The sequence below is a fragment of the Monomorium pharaonis genome, chromosome 4, assembly GCF_013373865.1.
Source record: "Monomorium pharaonis isolate MP-MQ-018 chromosome 4, ASM1337386v2, whole genome shotgun sequence".
Taxonomy (NCBI): Eukaryota; Metazoa; Arthropoda; class Insecta; order Hymenoptera; family Formicidae; genus Monomorium; species Monomorium pharaonis.
The window spans coordinates 14182923-14200422 of NC_050470.1; the positions used below are offsets into that span (position 1 = coordinate 14182923).

The 17500-nt window shown below is 37.3% G+C and overlaps 1 protein-coding gene across 5 annotated transcripts in view; it reads left to right on the plus strand.

The window, feature by feature from the left end:
- The window catches only part of LOC105832409 (fasciclin-1-like), a 365719-nt gene that overhangs the window by 259853 nt on the left and 88366 nt on the right, over positions 1–17500 (plus strand). For all 5 annotated transcript variants that reach the window (XM_036285356.1, XM_036285355.1, XM_036285358.1 and 2 more), the window contains 2 exons: positions 3070–3230; positions 16101–16340. In XM_036285356.1, coding sequence (XP_036141249.1) covers positions 3070–3230; positions 16101–16340 — 401 coding nt within the window. The remainder of the gene's footprint in view (positions 1–3069; positions 3231–16100; positions 16341–17500) is intronic.

The window sequence follows — 17500 nt, forward strand, 5'->3', positions numbered from 1 at the left end:
GGAAATATTGTTATTAAGTTGCTCGAATTTTCTAATGTATTTCAGAGCGATTGGAAAATCTATATCTCCGAAATTCCAAACAGTACCGTAATGAGCCCAGATAGTAAAATAACGCAAACTTTGCGCGAAGTTTGCTGCAAACTCGAGAAAACCTTTGCAGCAAAATTACGACAAGGTATGTCCGCATTAAGCTTAGCTTTTGCTGGCAAGGCTTGTTGTAAATAGTATGACGCATATTTTATGCAAATAACAGGGTAAAATTTGCTAATAAAGCAAAAAGTAAACAACAAATTTGCAGCAAGAACAAGGCAAACATTGCTGTACACAATATGATAGCAAATTTGTGGCAAAAACAGGACAAATCTTATCGAAATTAAGATCAACAAAAATGGAATATTGGACTGATTAGTCCAATATCATATGTGAATGGTGCAATTATACTTGGTTTTCTGTTCTCGACGAGCCCCTTTTATTAATCCAGTAGGTAAATCTTTTTCACGGAAAATGCGCCATCTCGAGATAGATAGTAAAGTCACCCAGAAATAAAGTTTAAAACCCGATAATGCAACCCTGTTATTTGTATGAAATGTGCGTCATACTATTTGCGACAAGCCTTGCGAGCAAAAACTAAGCTGTTTACGGACATACCTTGTCGCAATTTTGTTGCAAAAGTGTGCTCGGCAAGTTTTATTTTGTTCTTGCTACTAATTTTATAACAAGTAATTGTCTGTTGCTTTGTCTTCTAAAAGTTTTGAGCAAATTTACGGAAAAAGTTTTCATCACATGTGGCTGCAAATAACAGAGAAAGACTTTGTACAAGTCTTTCTCTGTTATTTGCAGCCACGTGTGATGAAAACTTTTTCCGTAAATTTGCTCGAAACTTTTAGAAGACAAAGCAACAAACAATTACTTGTCATAAAATTGTTGTTAAAATTGAAACAATAATTGAAACAATCCTTGCTGTAAAGCTTTCACAATATGTGATTTTAACAGGCCTGGCTAGCTGGGAGGGTACGACGACACTCTATCATTGTGTGTTTCTGCAGGATGTAGAACGGCGACCATCGACCATGCGAAGCATGCATTGTCTTCAGATTGCACGTTGATTACCGCTTTTTTCAATATAATAGACCGTGGTAATGTAAAATGACATCCCGCACGCATAGAATTGTACTTATATTAATAGTTAAATTTGTATTAATAGTTAAATTTAGTATACGCGGCAACGTCCACCCACTATCGCGTTCTTGGAATTCTTCGAGCAACGCTAATGTAGGCTCGATAACGTACAGCTCATACCATTCGTTCAAATCTGATAACTGGAAAAGTGCATTATTTTTTTTATTCACACTCTTGTTGGCACGTTTATCTCCTGCTATAAATTTGCCATTGAACGCGGTGTTCACTTTTACACTACTGTGTATGTTTATTGCCTCCTGCATTCGCTCGAGCACAATGTTTTTGACATCTTCTAAAAAATGACGAGGTTCGATGTGACGCACGTTAATTACTGCACCGGTTAATACGGCTCTCGAATGCAGTATTTATTCACGCCACTCAAGTCTTGCGTTTACTATCGTCACTAGTGCTCGCGTAATTGCCGCCGACGTACATAAAACGTCTTTGCAGGAGCGTTTCTTCACCCAAGAGTTGAGCGATTCTCGCCACCAAAAATTGTCTCTGTCCAATGGCAAGTCGAGGACGCTTGATACAATTACGTTCCTCGAGTTGTTCGATGCATTCCTCACATTATTGTAACCATGTAAAAAATTCACGTAATGTAGCGACTCCGTTTGCTTGTTGTAAAAGTTTGCGTTCCACTCGTTCGAAATTTGCCATTTTGCGGAAAAACTGAAATGTTCACTAAATCGCACTTGGAAAAAAAATTTAGAATACACAAGCTTTTGGGCAAAGTGGCTCGAAAACTGACTTGAAAACGTCTAAGGGGTGCTCTAAGAGTTTCTATATGTACTTATGCTATATGTAAAGTCACGTGATCTTTGAAAAGAATTTTAGAAAAAGAGAAAAAGTCCTACTGAGATTTAACATGTTGCAAGACGTTCAATTGAAAGACAATTTTCAGGTATAATATTAAACATAGACTACAGTATTGTAGGAGCGAATATGTACATGCGTGATCTTCACAGCTGTTCCGAAGTCTTGTACACGCTCTGACTGTATGTTTTCACGTGAACAATTCGTGTCTGCTTTACATTGTACTTTCGCGCCGGAACGTTCGGTGATTCGGGGGTCCAGGCAGTTCGCGACGAGACACCGGAGCAATAACGACAGCGCGAGTCGCGAGCCAAAAGTTTTTATCTTGCGTTAAACTTGTAAAATAATTTAAAGAACATAAATATATATCCTTTCGCTTATTAAGATATTCTGATATTTTGTCTTTCTTTCTCACATCATATTATCATTACTACAGTATCCGAATGTTACATTTTTTAAAAATATTTTTAAAATTTATAAAATCTAGCAGCCTGATATCAACGCTCGCTGGCAGCCGAGATAATGGCGCTGCTTATATGATTAGTGTTGTGGGAGAGAGAGAAAAAGAGAGAGGGCAAACTATAACTGGGGTAGAATATACGTAATATAATTTTTATTATTTAATTATTTATAATTTAAATTAGAGTACATATAAATATATAATTTAACTCAAATTATAAATAATCAAATAAAAATTACATTATATATATAATAATAACAAAGTCAAATTACCTATGTATCTGAGCGGCGGCGGCGACTCCTGAGTACAAAGAACTTTCGAAAACATGTTGAGACAAGTTTCTCATTTCTTATAAAAAACAATAAACAAAAGAAATTTTGAAATTTATGACAGGGTCAATTGTTATAAAGAACAATAAACAACAGAATTTTGAAATTTATGTGACAGGTAATTACCCCCTCCTCCTTCCCCCATTCTATTGTTTGGGTTAGAACTCCCATAGTATAACTACTTCCAATCAAAAACGTACTAATACTATTAGAGACAGCGCCAAAGATAGAACCCTCCCTCGCGCGTATTGTGTTTCAATGACTAATTCATAGTTTAATTTTCAGTCTACGTGCAATCGGACACATTGGTGGGCGATCATTTCCATCCACGAGGAAGAGTGATTACGAAGATAATTAGACCTAATATCCCAGTACGGAATGGAGTCGTTCATTTAATTCAACGACCTCTAATGATAATTGATATCACCGTTAAGGATTTTCTGGAGGTTAGTACCCGATCCGAGCTCACGAGAATCATATCAAATTATTGGCATTAATACATTCGGCTGCCACGGTCAGCTGTACGGATTTTTAAAATTACGCTTTGACAGTCGATTTTATTAACGCCAAAATCACTAATTTTTGGTCACAGACGTTATATTAATTCTTTCAATTTATCTGTAGAGTCCTTTCGTAATAAAATAGAATTCTGCATTTTAATTAACGCGTTAATCGATAATATCGCTCAATTATTAAATATTAAGAGTAATGAAAATATTGTTGGTCGGCTTAATAGATAGCAAATACAATGAATATGAACGGTGCGTTATGTTGTCGCATCACGTTGCATGGCTTCATTATCGACATCATTAAAGCGATTACAATACATTGAAACACGACTGCATCTTGTTAGAATAAGTTGTTAAATAGGACTACAATAAATCATTCAATGATTTTCATGTATATAATACAATTTCAAGAAAGCATAAGGTAACGATAAGTCGTTGTTGTTCCTTTAGATAATAGTAGATTATCTGTTGCAGTTTGGTTTCAATTGGTCCACAAAAATGGATAATATAGCAAGAAATATGTTTTAGGTACACCCATGCATAACTTTTTGGCACTTGTTTATAGTATAGTGTAACGACCGTATTTCCCACTCTGACTAGCTCGCCGGGATCTAGGGTGTAGGAAAGGGTTCCTGAGACAATAGGTTAATTACGTTTATAAAATTACAGTATATTTTAACAGAAATTAAGTCGTATGTACAATATTTACAAGATATATACAAAGAAACGTGAGTTTTGCTCTGATTAGCTGTGTGTCGGTCGCGTGCGGCGTTTGTGATGGTCGCGGGGTCTGGTGACGCGACGGCGGCGAGTAATGCCCTGCGGCGAGGTACTCGCGTTTTGTAGCGCGGCGCGGTGTGCGGCGCGATGGGCGGTACTTGCTCGTGCTCGAGTTTGGTGGTGCGCGGTACGGGACGCGAGGCAGGTGTTGTTTTCTTTCCGTCCGATGATTTCTTGTGTCTTGAGGATTTCGGGAAAAGAAGGCGTCGGTACCGAGAATTCTCGGAGAGATAGAGAACGCTCTGTCTCGTAGTATTGGGCCGAATAATTAATAACAGGCACACAGGCCTGCCAGATTTCCAGATTTGGTACCAGCATATACTAGAAAAAGTTGAGAGCTGACACAGTCATGTTTTAAGTGCCCTTCAGCGCCCTCATGACATCAACGACGTGGACATGTACTACGTAACCAATTCACATTAGGATTAAGGAGTAACACATATGTGTAGAATGTTGGTTCCATTCCGTAAAGAGTAAAAAAATTAATTAATTTATTAATTAAAACAGATATAACATAATTTAATCTTCTATTTTCGCACAAATCGTAAATCTTTTTAAATTAACAGTTAATTTTTTTAGGCAGATGTACACATTGGCCAAGAGTGGATTTCTATCATTTACTTTCTTTCTTTTCTTTATTTCTTTATTTAATAAATGTTTGGAAATTGTGCATTTAATCGTTTACAAATCGTTATCATTGACATTCTGCAACGTGTTGTTAAATAATCGTCAATATATATATTATTTTATTTTAATACTGTATATATTCCTAATTCTAATAGAGAGCACAACAAGAATATAACTATTAGACTGAATACAATTTTACAACATTTTATTTACAAAATAATAACAATCAGTAAGAGTTAATTCAAAAAATTGTCACTTTTCTATTTGCATTAAATCACAGAATTATTTATGAATAATTTGTTTTAGATTATATATTAATGTAATTGTGATATTAATATACGCGCGCGCACACACACACGCACGCACGCACACACACACACACACACACACACACACACATACATTTAATGTATAAAAAAAAAATAAAAAATTTATTTGATTTCTATTTTAAAAATATGCCGGTCTTATAACGTAATTATGTTAACGAGCGAGACAATAATACAATCGAACAAAGTGATAATAAAAGCGTGCAAGGATCAATCCGATCATGGATCTTCGAGATTATGTTGCATGATAACTTTGTGTTATCGCAAAGACATTTCGTGCACAATAGCACGGAACGGGACCAACATTATACAGATACGCGTTACTCCTTGGCCCTAACGTGAACATTGGTTACGTAGTACATGTCCACGTCGTTAATATCATGAGGGCGCTAAAGGACATCTAAAACCTGGCTGTGTCAACTCTCAACCTCTTGTGGTATAAGTTACCCCCTCCACGGCCAAAACGTGGTACCAGATCTGGAAATCTGGCAGGCCTGCAGGCACATAAAAAAAAGTGGTCCGACGGACTAGACTAGTCAATCCTTATGTATTTCGATCCGCTGAATTCGAATCCAAGGTCAGAATTGCAAAGTTAGCTCGCATTTCCTAACTTCAAAAAAAATTTTTTTTAATGTTGGTCCGGCGGGCCAGACTAGTTAATTCTTATGTATTTCGACTCGCTGAATCCGAATCTAAGGTCAGAATTGCAAAGTTAGCTTGCATTTTCCAACCTAAAAAAAATTTTTTTATTGTTGATCCGGGGGACCAAACTAGTCTATCTTTATGTATTTTGACCCGCTGAATTCAAATTAAAGGTCAGAATTGCTGAATTAACTCATTTTTTTCTAACCTCAAAAAACACCTTGTAAAAGCAGTTTGGGTCACAAATGTATAATCCATAGTGTGCAGGCTTGCGTAACCACATTATCCGAGGAAAATTCAATACGTATGACAAGTCTGAGTTTGTGTGAGTAAATAGCGTGAAAAATTCACTCCCTTTTTCTATTATATACAACTCATTTATTCTCGAAGGTTTGGATTAATGAACAAACTGAAACCAGTATGTTACAAATCTGATGAATGGAGACTATTCATCGATTCCTCTAAAAGAAGCTTGAAAGCAGTGTTGCTACACAATACTAATGTATATGCTTCCATTCCTGTAACGCACTCGGTAGTGATAAAAGAAGAGTACACAAACCTGAAAATAGTTCTTGAAAAAATTAAATACACAGAACATAGGTGGCAAATTTGTGGGGATCTAAAAATTCTCACAATATTATTGGGTCAACAATCCAGTTACACAAAAAATCCATGCTTTCTATGTGTATGAATGGGATAGTAGAGATCAAACAAACCAATACATAAGAAAAGAATGGCCGACAAGAACGTCTCTGCAACCTGGGTCTAAAAATATCATAAATGAACCGTTAGTTGAGTCTTCAAAAGTTCTTCTTCCACTTCTTCATAACAAATTAGGACTTATGAAACAATGGGTGAAAGCTCTGAATAAAAATGGTGAATGCTATCAGTATTTACAAAAAAAATTTTCCAACGTCTCTGAATACCAAATTGCGGGAAGGAATTTTCGATGGACCTTAAATACGTAAAATGTTGAGAGACGACAATTTTGTCACCAAAATGAATAAGAAACGAGAGCGCAGCATGGCTGAGTTTCAAAGGTGTCACAAAAAATTTTCTAGGAAATCACAAAAGTGAAGATTACAGAGAAAGGGTGGCGAAAATGATAGAGAATTATAGAAAATTGGGTTGCTTAATGAAACTTAAGTTGCATTTCTTAGATTCTCATATCGACTACTTCCCAGAAAATCTAGGTGATTATAGTGAAGAACAGGAAGAAAGATTTCATCAGGAGATCAAGAAGATGTACCCAAATAGCACAAGGACATCCATTGTATGTCCAATGGATATCCGCTTCTGGACATTCGGACGTCCATTAAGAGTTTAAATAAGGTCCGTCGGACATTCGATGGACGTCCATAAGATATACGTTTGGCACAACTTTGTACGTTTATAGAAAGTCCTTTAATGGACGTCCATGGGATATACGTTTGTCACAATTTCGGACATTCATAGAAAGTCTGAAATAAACCAAATTTTGGACCTATTATGGTTTGATTATTTCTTTTGGGCCTTTTTTAATTAAAGAGCTTGCTGCAATAGTGGGTTAATCCAAATTTTGTAAAAATCATCGACATAAAACATGGACTGTGCATTTCCTGCAAAAAGCTCTTGAAAAGTGTCCGGCAGAAAGACAAAGAGGAGACATGGTCCGGGTCAATTTCTTTCTCTGTCTAGCACCCATTATGCTACTGCTTAGACAGAGCCCTAATTTACACCGAGCACTTGGGTACGCGTATCAAGTAGTGAATTTAAGCTGATCAGCCAATGATTAAACACATTCACTAGTTATTTACTATTTGATATGCGTACCAAGTGCTCAGTGTAAACTAGGTCAGAGACAGCGCTTGACTCAGACCAATTGCTGTATCCCTCTTTTGGTCGGAAAAAGAAACGAAAAAAAAAACAAAAAAGAAAAAAAACGAAAATAAAAAAAACAGAACAATAAAAAACGAAAAAAAGCAATAATATGTTATAACAAACATTTAAAAAAATACTAATAATTAATAATGTTAATAATAAATAAAAAAATAATACATATTATTTCATATTACATATTTCATATTATATCTAAAAGTAGAACAATTAAAATAAACCTTTTGAAATTTAAAAATAATATAATTTATTATTATTTATAAATTAATGTTAATTAAAAATATTGTAAATAATATATATATATATATATATATATATATATATATATTGTTACACGCACTCCCGATTGAAATAAATTGTAACACCACTGAAAACTCACACGGCTCTTTAATGTAACACAAATACAAGAACACAGTGATAGAATTGCAAGAAATACGTCCGAACAGTTTGACAGCTCGGAATCTAGTCGCAAAGGCACTTGTTTGTAAATAGCAGCCCGTCGTCAAGGAACGCCACGCGGCCTTCTCAGTAATCGTACAGCAGCGCGGGCGTAACACTACCCTCTCTCTTCAAGATTGTCGTCCCGACAATCCGAAAGGGTAGTACCAAGGCAGTCTTCCGTTTCCCCGATTAGGACACAAAAGTTCCAGGACGGCCTCCTGCTCTCCCTGAGCTTTGTCCCAGGTTACCGAGCGCCGCTCCTAAATAAGTCCTAATTGTCTTCAGGGAAATCCAGGACCTCCATCCTTTCCAAAAGTCCTTTTAGAACCACTATTCGGCATTCTCTGAGGAAGAGACGATCTCCCTCTCCCTGGGCCGACTCCTGAGTGAACTCCACTCCTCTAGGTTCTCGTCTACTGGATTTGATCCAAACGCTGCCCTCCACGCTTTAACCGACGTCGCCGTTCCTCTTCGGACAAGAGGGGGGTAGCCACCGTGGACCCGTCGTCCTGAAAGGACTCCTCTAGTCCCTGCCCCGGCATTTGCCCTTCGCCCCACGGGAAAACCACGGCTCAAAAACCGTGGGTGAGGCAGTCTTCATTTAATCACAAAGAAAAGAAACTGATCCCCCGTCGAAAGGATTTCGCTCACTTTCCAGGAAAGCTTGTAAAGCATCTCTCGTTTCGTAATTTTTTTTCTTTTCCTGAAAAGAAAATAAAACAACAAGCAACAAACTTCTCCAATTTCCAAAAAAAAACAATTCTTTTTTTGTCAACGTCTCGTTTCTTTTTTTTATTTTCTATTCCGGGCTCCGACTCACCTATCGCACCAATTTCCTCTCATAAAAAGGAGCTAACCTATCTGAATGAACTATCTTTCTTCTATGTTTCGGAGTTTTCTGAATACAATAAACTACTTCGCTCAATTTCCTAACAATAAAATAAGGTCCCTCCCAATCACTTTGTAATTTAGGAGCCTTCCCCTTAACTCTTCGGGGATTGAAGAACCAGACCTTCTGCCCCTCCTGAAATAAAATATGTCTAGCTCTGCGATCATAGCGAGACTTAACACGTGAAGATCGAATATCTAATCTTTCCTTAACACTCGCATGAAATCCCTCCATTTTTCGTTGAAAATCCTTAACGAAACCTTCCGCAGTATGAGGGTCTTCCTTACAAGATTCAGGCGGTTTCCCTCGTAACAAATCCAAAGGCAATCTAAGATCTCGCGCAAAATACAACTCTGCCGGAGTCACTCCAGTAGCCTCATGCTTTGAGGTTCTATAGGCCAAAAGAAACATAGGAATCCAACGATCCCAATCCTTCTGATTTGAAGAAATATACTTCGCCAAATAATTAGTAATGGTTTGATGCTGTCTTTCAACCTGACCATCCGATTGAGGATGCAAGGCAGTAGTTCTTGTCTTTCTAATTCCGAGAAGTTCCATGAGTTCAGTAAAAAGCTTGGACTCGAAATTCCTTCCCTGATCCGTATGAACTTCGAAAGGTGTCCCATGCCTGGAAACAATTTGATTAACAAAAACCTCCGCCACTGTTTTTGCTCTAATATTTCTCAAGGGAAAAGCTTCTACCCATTTGGTAAAACAGTCGACTACAACAAGCAAATACTTATTTCCAGAAGAAGTAATGGGAAAAGGACCAAGAATATCCATTTGAACTCTTTCGAACGGAGTTCCAACATTGAAGATTTGCAAAGGAGACTTTCCCTTTCCCAAGGGGCCCTTTCTTGCCACACACACTTCACAGGATTTACACCAGTCCTCTACATCTTGTTTACATGAAGCCCAGTAAAACCGCTTCCTAATTTTCTCCAAGGTCTTATTCACCCCGAAATGTCCTCCCGACAAAGAATCATGGGCTTTCTCTAAAATTTCCTTGACTCGTTTACGTGGAACTAATAATTGAAGGAAGCTAGATTTCAAATTTGGAGCATACCAACTCTTATAAAGGACACCGTTCTTAAGATTTATAACGTCCCAATACAACAAGTAAATACGGGTAGAAACATCCGAAACTTCCGTGCGTAAAGGACGTACTCCTGTTTCCTTACCGCGAAAAATTACCGACAAACTAGGATCCTCTTTCTGTTCCCTTTGCCATTCTTCTAAATTTTCTTCAGCCAAGGTAATACGAGCCAAGGTAATAGTTTTCCTCGACTCTCGAGCACAATTTTCTTCGATCTTAGCACAATATCTACAACCTTGAGATTCACAGTGACGTCTAGACAGTCCATCGGCATTTCCGTGAAACTGTCCTTTCCGAAAAACAATTTCAAATTCAAATTGTTGGAGTCTCTCCAACCAACGCGCGAGCTGTCCTTCAAGATCTCTGAAAGACAAAAGCCATCTAAGGGAAACGTGATCTGTACGAATCAAAAATTTTTGTCCCAAGAGGTAATGACGGAAAGCTTTGATTGCTTCAACTATCGCCAAAAGTTCTCGACGCGTAACGCAATAATTCCTCTCGGCTTTATTCAAAACGCGACTAAAATAGGCTATAACTCGTTCCTTTCCATCCTGTTTCTGGGAAAGAACTGCACCAATACCGATATTAGAAGCATCGGTATCTAAAATGAATTTCTCCTCCTCCCGCGGAAAAGAAAGCATAGGAGAAAAAGATAACACGCGTTTCAATTCGTCAAAAGCATTTTGACATTCTTCTCCCCAAGAAAATTTAACTTTATCTTCCGTTAATGCATAAAGAGGTTTTGAAATAAAAGAAAAACCTTTAACGAATTTGCGATAATACGAACAAAAACCTAAGAAGCTACGCAATTGCTTCTTAGTATGCGGAACTGGCCAGTCTTTTACTGCGGAAATCTTTTCCGGATCTGTAACTACCCCCTCGGCAGAAATTATATGGCCCAGATATTTAACATTTTTTCTGAAAAAAAAAACATTTCTCCGGATTAATTCTTAAATTTGCTTCCCGAATTCGCCGAAAGACTTTACTAAGATTCTCTAACATTTCTTCAAAACTTTTTCCAAAAATAATCACGTCATCAAGATAAACTAAACAAATTTTCGTTAACATGTCTTTTAAAATTTTTTCCATTAGGCGCTGAAAAGTTGCGGGGGCATTACATAATCCAAAGGGCATTACAGTAAATTGCCAAAGCCCTTTACCAACAGAGAAAGCAGTTTTTTCCCTATCCTCCGGACGAATTTTAACCTGCCAGTAACCACTTTTCAAATCAAGCGTAGTAAACCAAACATTACCTGAGAGTTGATCAAAAATGTCATCGATCCGAGGAAGAGGAAAGGAGTCTTTAATCGTAACCGCATTCAATTTTCGGAAGTCCACACAAAATCTCAATGCTCCATTTTTTTTCCTAACTAACACCGCAGGGGAAACCCAAGGACTTTGAGATTCCTCTATTACGCCATGTTTTTTCATCTCCTCTATTATTCCATAAACTTCGTCTCTCATATGATAAGGAATACGTCGGGGAACCTGTTTTATGGGGGGAGAATCTTCAACATTTATAGAATGACAAATAATATCACAATTTCCTGCAATTATCTCTTCAGAAAATATATCCTGAAATTCATTCAATAAACCAGCAAAAACTTCCTTCTGAGAATCAACAAGATTTTCAGAATTTTTTTCAATGAGCTCCCTTAAGACAGAAGGGACAGAAACAACACGAGGACAATTAAAATTCTTTTCTTTTTTTGATTTAGAATTTCCGAAGGCGGATTCAAAAACATTTTCTAAACTAACCTTTTTAAGAAAGTCAACCCCTAGTAAACAATCGTCATGAATTTCCGCCACGAACATAGGAATCTTCAAAGAATATTTACCAATAAGAATATCAGCTAAAATTTTATTTTTGCAAAGAATCTTTTCTCCGGTAGGATATCTCAAAAAACAATTTACCGTTTCCAACTTTTCTCCATAATCTTTCACTAATTTTCTATTTACAATAGAGATGTCAGAGCCCGTATCAATCTTAAAGGAGCAACGTTTTTCATTAAGCATTCCTTCATAACAAAAATAAGAATCATTATCATTATTAAAACTAAGAGAACGATAAACACAATAATCTTTATTCAAATTATAATTAGAACGAAAAATAATCGGGGCATTACCCTTCGGAGTTGAACTCGCCCCAAAAAGCTCAACTAAGCCGCGTTTCCCTTTGCGTCGGGACATTCAAAACGGAAATGTCCTGTTTTTCCACACGCCCAACATTCTTTATCTTTGGCTGCAGATTTGAGACCGCGCCAATTTTTTCGGGGCCCCCCTTCCTCCGATTTCTCACCCCCAACACTCCGCGCGTCCTTCCTCTCCTCCCTCTCAAAATTCCTCCCAAAACGATCAAAATTTCTCCCGAATTTTTCTTTTCTTTCAAAATTCGCCCCCTGAATGATTTCGATAGCTTTGGCTCTCTCCACGGCCGCTTTCAAAGAAGAAATCCCTTCCAGCTGGAGAGTTCTTCTAAGAAAATTATTGGAAACGGCGGAAATAAATTGCGAACATGCGATCTTGTCCCGCACCGAAAAAGGACACTCTGGATATGCTAAACGCGAAAGCCTTTCCAACTCAGCTCCAAAAGCAGCCAGGCTTTCCCCAGATTTTTGTTTTCTATTGGTAAAAAGAGAATAAGAATTTTGAGTAAGAATTCCCTCCCCAAAACGCAACTCGAGCTTTGATTTTAATTCTTCAAAACTAAAAACCTCTACGTCCTCTAACGATTCTAAAACTGTTCGCGCTTCCCCCCTTAAACTCGCGGCCAAAGCTACAGATTTCGACGCGTCGTCCCAAAAGTTCGCGCGCGCGATTAGGAGAAATTGAGAGAGGAACTCCCGCAGCGGAACCGTCCCGTCAAAAGTGTCAGGCTTCAATTTGAAACCCAATTCCGTTCGCGCACGATTCCCGCACGTGTCCCCCGCGGACGCGGCCCCCAATACATTATCGCCCGAGGCTCTATTATTAGAAGGACTTAGCTGGAAATTTCGTAAACGAGAAAGCTCTTCTTCTCTCTGCCGCAACAACATTGCAAATTCCGATTCCCTTCGTGCTTGCTCCTCACGTATCGCACGCATCTCCTGGAGAACGGCTTGCAGTACCGCCGTCTCCGACATCGTAGATTCAGAAGTCTGCTCTCGAGCCCTTTTCCTTGTAGTGGGCATTTCGGTTCCCTCCTCAACGGAAATATCTCGCGGGCTCGGACGTGTCGGGGTCCTCGAAACCATCCGGACTCTCTCCCTCTCTCTCCTTAAAGCTCGTTCCGATATCCGCTCGTCCGATCCCGGACGAGCCCCCAAAATGTTACACGCACTCCCGATTGAAATAAATTGTAACACCACTGAAAACTCACACGGCTCTTTAATGTAACACAAGAACACAGTGATAGAATTGCAAGAAATACGTCCGAACAGTTTGACAGCTCGGAATCTAGTCGCAAAGGCACTTGTTTGTAAATAGCAGCCCGTCGTCAAGGAACGCCACGCGGCCTTCTCAGTAATCGTACAGCAGCGCGGGCGTAACAATATATATAATTTACAATATTTCTTTTAGATTACATAATAAAAATAATAAAGATAAATAATATAAAAGTAAAATCCAAGTGCGGACATAAATCAGATATCGAGCATAGGACGTTCTGAATAGAACATCCGTTTTAATTTCAATAATGGATATCCTATGAATGTCCATTTTATGTCCATGAACATGCGGACCTGAATTGGACTTAAAATGGACGTCCTTGGAACATCCAGTGCTATTTGGGTAGTATCGATAATCAAGGCAAGTGGGATGTGAATATGATGGCTGATTTCTGCTGGACGCTCAAACGTGATGTTTCTGTGAAAGGAAAGAAACGTAAGAGAAAGCCATTGCACAGAATCTTCGAGAATAAAAGAGATATAATAGAAAAAAAGACTGAATTTTCTACGCTATTTACAGAGGCTCAAACTTGTCATACGTATTGAATTTTCCCTGGGTAATGTGGTTACGCAAGCTTGCACGTTCCAGATTATACATTTGTGATCCAAACTGCTATTACAAGGTGTTTTTTGAGGTTAGGAAAAAATGAGCCAATTCAGCAATTCTGACCTTGAATTTGGATTCAGCGGGTCAAAATACATAAAAATAGACTAGTCTCCCAAATAGCACTGGATGTTTCAAGGACGTCCATTTTAAGTCCAATTCAGGTCCGCATGTTCATGGACATAAAATGGACATTCATAGGATGTCCATTATTGAAATTAAAACAGATGTTTTATTCCTTCAGAACGTCCTATGCTGGATATCTGATTTATGTCCGCACTTGGATCTTACTTTTATATAATTTATTTTTATTATTTTTATTATATAATCTAAAAGAAATATTGTAAATTATATATATATGTATTATTTACAATATTTCTAATTAACATTAATTTATAAATAATAATAAATTATATTATTTTTAATTTTCAAAAGGTTTATTTTAATTGGTCTACTTTTAGATATAATATGAAATAATATGAAATAATACGTACTATTTTTTTATTTATTATTAACATTATTAATTATTGGTATTTTTTTAAATGTTTGTTATAATATATTATTGTTTTTTTTTGTTTTTTATCGTTTCGTTTTTTACTTTCGTTTTTTTTTCTTTTTTATTATCGTTTCTTTTTCTTTTTTGTTTTTTTTTCCGTTTCTTTTTCCGACCAAAAGAGGGACACAGCAATTGGTCTGGGTCAAGCGCTGTCTCTATCTAACCAGTAGCATAATGGGCGCTAGACAGAGAAAGAAATTGACCCGGACCATGTCTCCCCTTTGACTTTCTGCCGGAACACTTTTCAAGAGCTTTTTGCAGGAAATGCGCAGTCTATGCTTTATGTCGATGATTTTTACAAAATGTGGATTAACCCACTATTGCAGCAAGCCTTTTAATTGAAAAAGGCCCAAAAGAAATAATCAAACCATAATAGGTCCAAAATGTGGTTTATTTCTATAAATGTCCAAAATTGTGACAAACGTATATCCCATGGATGTCATTAAAGGACTTTCTATGATCGTACAAAGTTGTCCCAAACGTATATTCTATGAACGTCCATCGAATGTCCGACGAACCTTATTTGGACTCTTAATGGACGTTCGAATGTCTAGAAGCGGATATCCATTGGACATACAATAGATGTCCTTGTGCTATTTGGGCTGGTTCGCCGGACCATAATTAAAAAAAAATATTTTTTGAGGTTAGGAAAAAATGAGCTAATGCAGCAATTCTGACATTGAATTTGGATTCAGCGGGTCAAAATACATAAAGGTAGACTATTCTGGTTTTTCGGACCAACATTATAAGAAACAAATTTTTTTTTGAAGTTAGGAAAAAATAAGCCAATTCAGCAATTCTGCAAAAAAATTTTTTTTTAGGTTAGGAAATGCGAGCTAACTTTGCAATTCTGACCTTGGATTCGGATTCAGCGGGTCGAAATACATAAGAATTGACTAGTCTAGTCCGCCGGACCAACTACTTTTTTTGTGTGCCTGTGTTATTCGCAATTTCTTTATGCGCACACGGTTTTTGTAAATTGCAGAATTACTTTTTCTAATTTCCGCGAAAGGAAGATAATCACCTGTAATAAAATTGCGAACGTTTTGTCTTTTCCTGCAAATAAAATATGCAAATTAAGAATAATAAATGCGAGCGTCGATGGCCCAGTACGTATGTACATCTTTGCAGTGTACAACTTTGCGGTGTACAAGGTTGCGGTGTACAATTTTGCGGTGTACAACTTTGCAGTGTACAACTTTGCGATGTACAACTTTGCAGTGTACAACTTTGCGGTATACAAATTTTACGTGTCCAATTGCACGGTGTACATTTTTATCGTGTCCAAATTGTAATTTGTCCAGAATTTATTTTTCCTGTGTACAAAATTACTGTGTCCAAAATTCCTGTGTCGAAATAAACCGTATCCATTTGAAACGTGTACATTATTTTGTGTCCATTTGCACCGTGTCCATTTGCACTGTGTCCAAGTAAACCACTTCCGTTTTTTCATATATTATTTTCTCGACACCACTTTTCGTACGTAGAACTGAGGCGCAACAAGCAATACGTAAATGATCGACAGACATTTCTTCTCGCTGTGCAGGAAAACAAAAATGGACCGGTGGGCAAATTTTACGAGATACTTCGCAATTATGGAGGCAAGATTATGAGTTCGATCAATCGCCTGAATGATGTTACCTTGTTTGCGCCCAGCAATGACGCGCTGGATGAGTTGACTGTAAAGAAGATGCTGCAGGACAAGAACTGGTTGAGAGAAATCCTTCAACTTCACTACGTCAAGAAGCGGCTGACCCTCGAGGATATCGAAGCCAAAACCATCATAGTAAGTCCATTTTTCTTTCTATGTGTGAAATTATTAAAAATTATGACAAGATTAACATAAAATTACAGTAATTAACTTTGCTTATTTCTTGTCATATTTATGAGCTTAAATATACAGGGAGTCCCAGAGCATACTGGTCACTGTTCATAAAAAGGTAAATGGGATCGAGATGAACATAAAAGTTCAATATTGTTGTGGGTTTGGTCTGCTAATAATCGAGATATAAATTTTTTAAATTATGCGAATGAGAGCGCGCCTTACGCGCCGAAGGAAGGGCTCGAGCCGCTCGAGCCATAGCACGGCCTACTGTCTCAAGCATTGGCTGCCGGCGGCGGCGGGGGAAAGAAGGAGAAGCGTTGCGTCGTCGCCGTTCCCACGTCTCGCCGCACCGCGCCTAAGCTCGCGTCGATAGCTGCTACGCACACTCGCGATTACATGACGAGATTATAAATTATTAATAAAAATAGGACAAATTTAAATTGTAATAAACTTTTGTAAATAAGAAAGTCGAAAGAGAGAAAGCGATGGAAACGTATGGAACCTGCAAATAATATAACATTTGCCGCATCAAATTCTCTCATCGTTTTTTATGGAATATTAAATTAACGAAGATTTGTCACGATTGATTCTTTATACATTCTCCTTTCATAACCATCTTATTAGAAAATTACGAAATGCACAAAATACTATCCTTAATATGCACTCTTTGTAAAATAACACGATAGAAAAATATTCACGTTTGATCTAACGACTTTAGGATAAATTATTCGATGCAACTTCTACGGTAATTATAGGTAATTAGAGATCAATGTTATGTCAAGTATCGTTAGTATGGTTAACTAGAAATGATTTTCTCTTGTATATGATAGAGAACTTCGAATTTCTTCTATCGTTAATACATTATAAGTCACTGAAAATCTGTCGTAATTAATAATGCAATTAAAAGTAGAAGAAACTCTGAATTCTTTTATTCATTATTGAATTTTTTATTTACTCTTGATTCGTATGTAAAATTGAACTTTGTACTTTTATACTTTGTAATTTAGCAGGAATATCTTTCCCTCTAAAGTATTTACAGAAACACGATAAACGACATTTTCAATAACAGTTCCAATCAATATTATTAGAGTTTCATTAAATGTCATAAAATTTTTTTAACA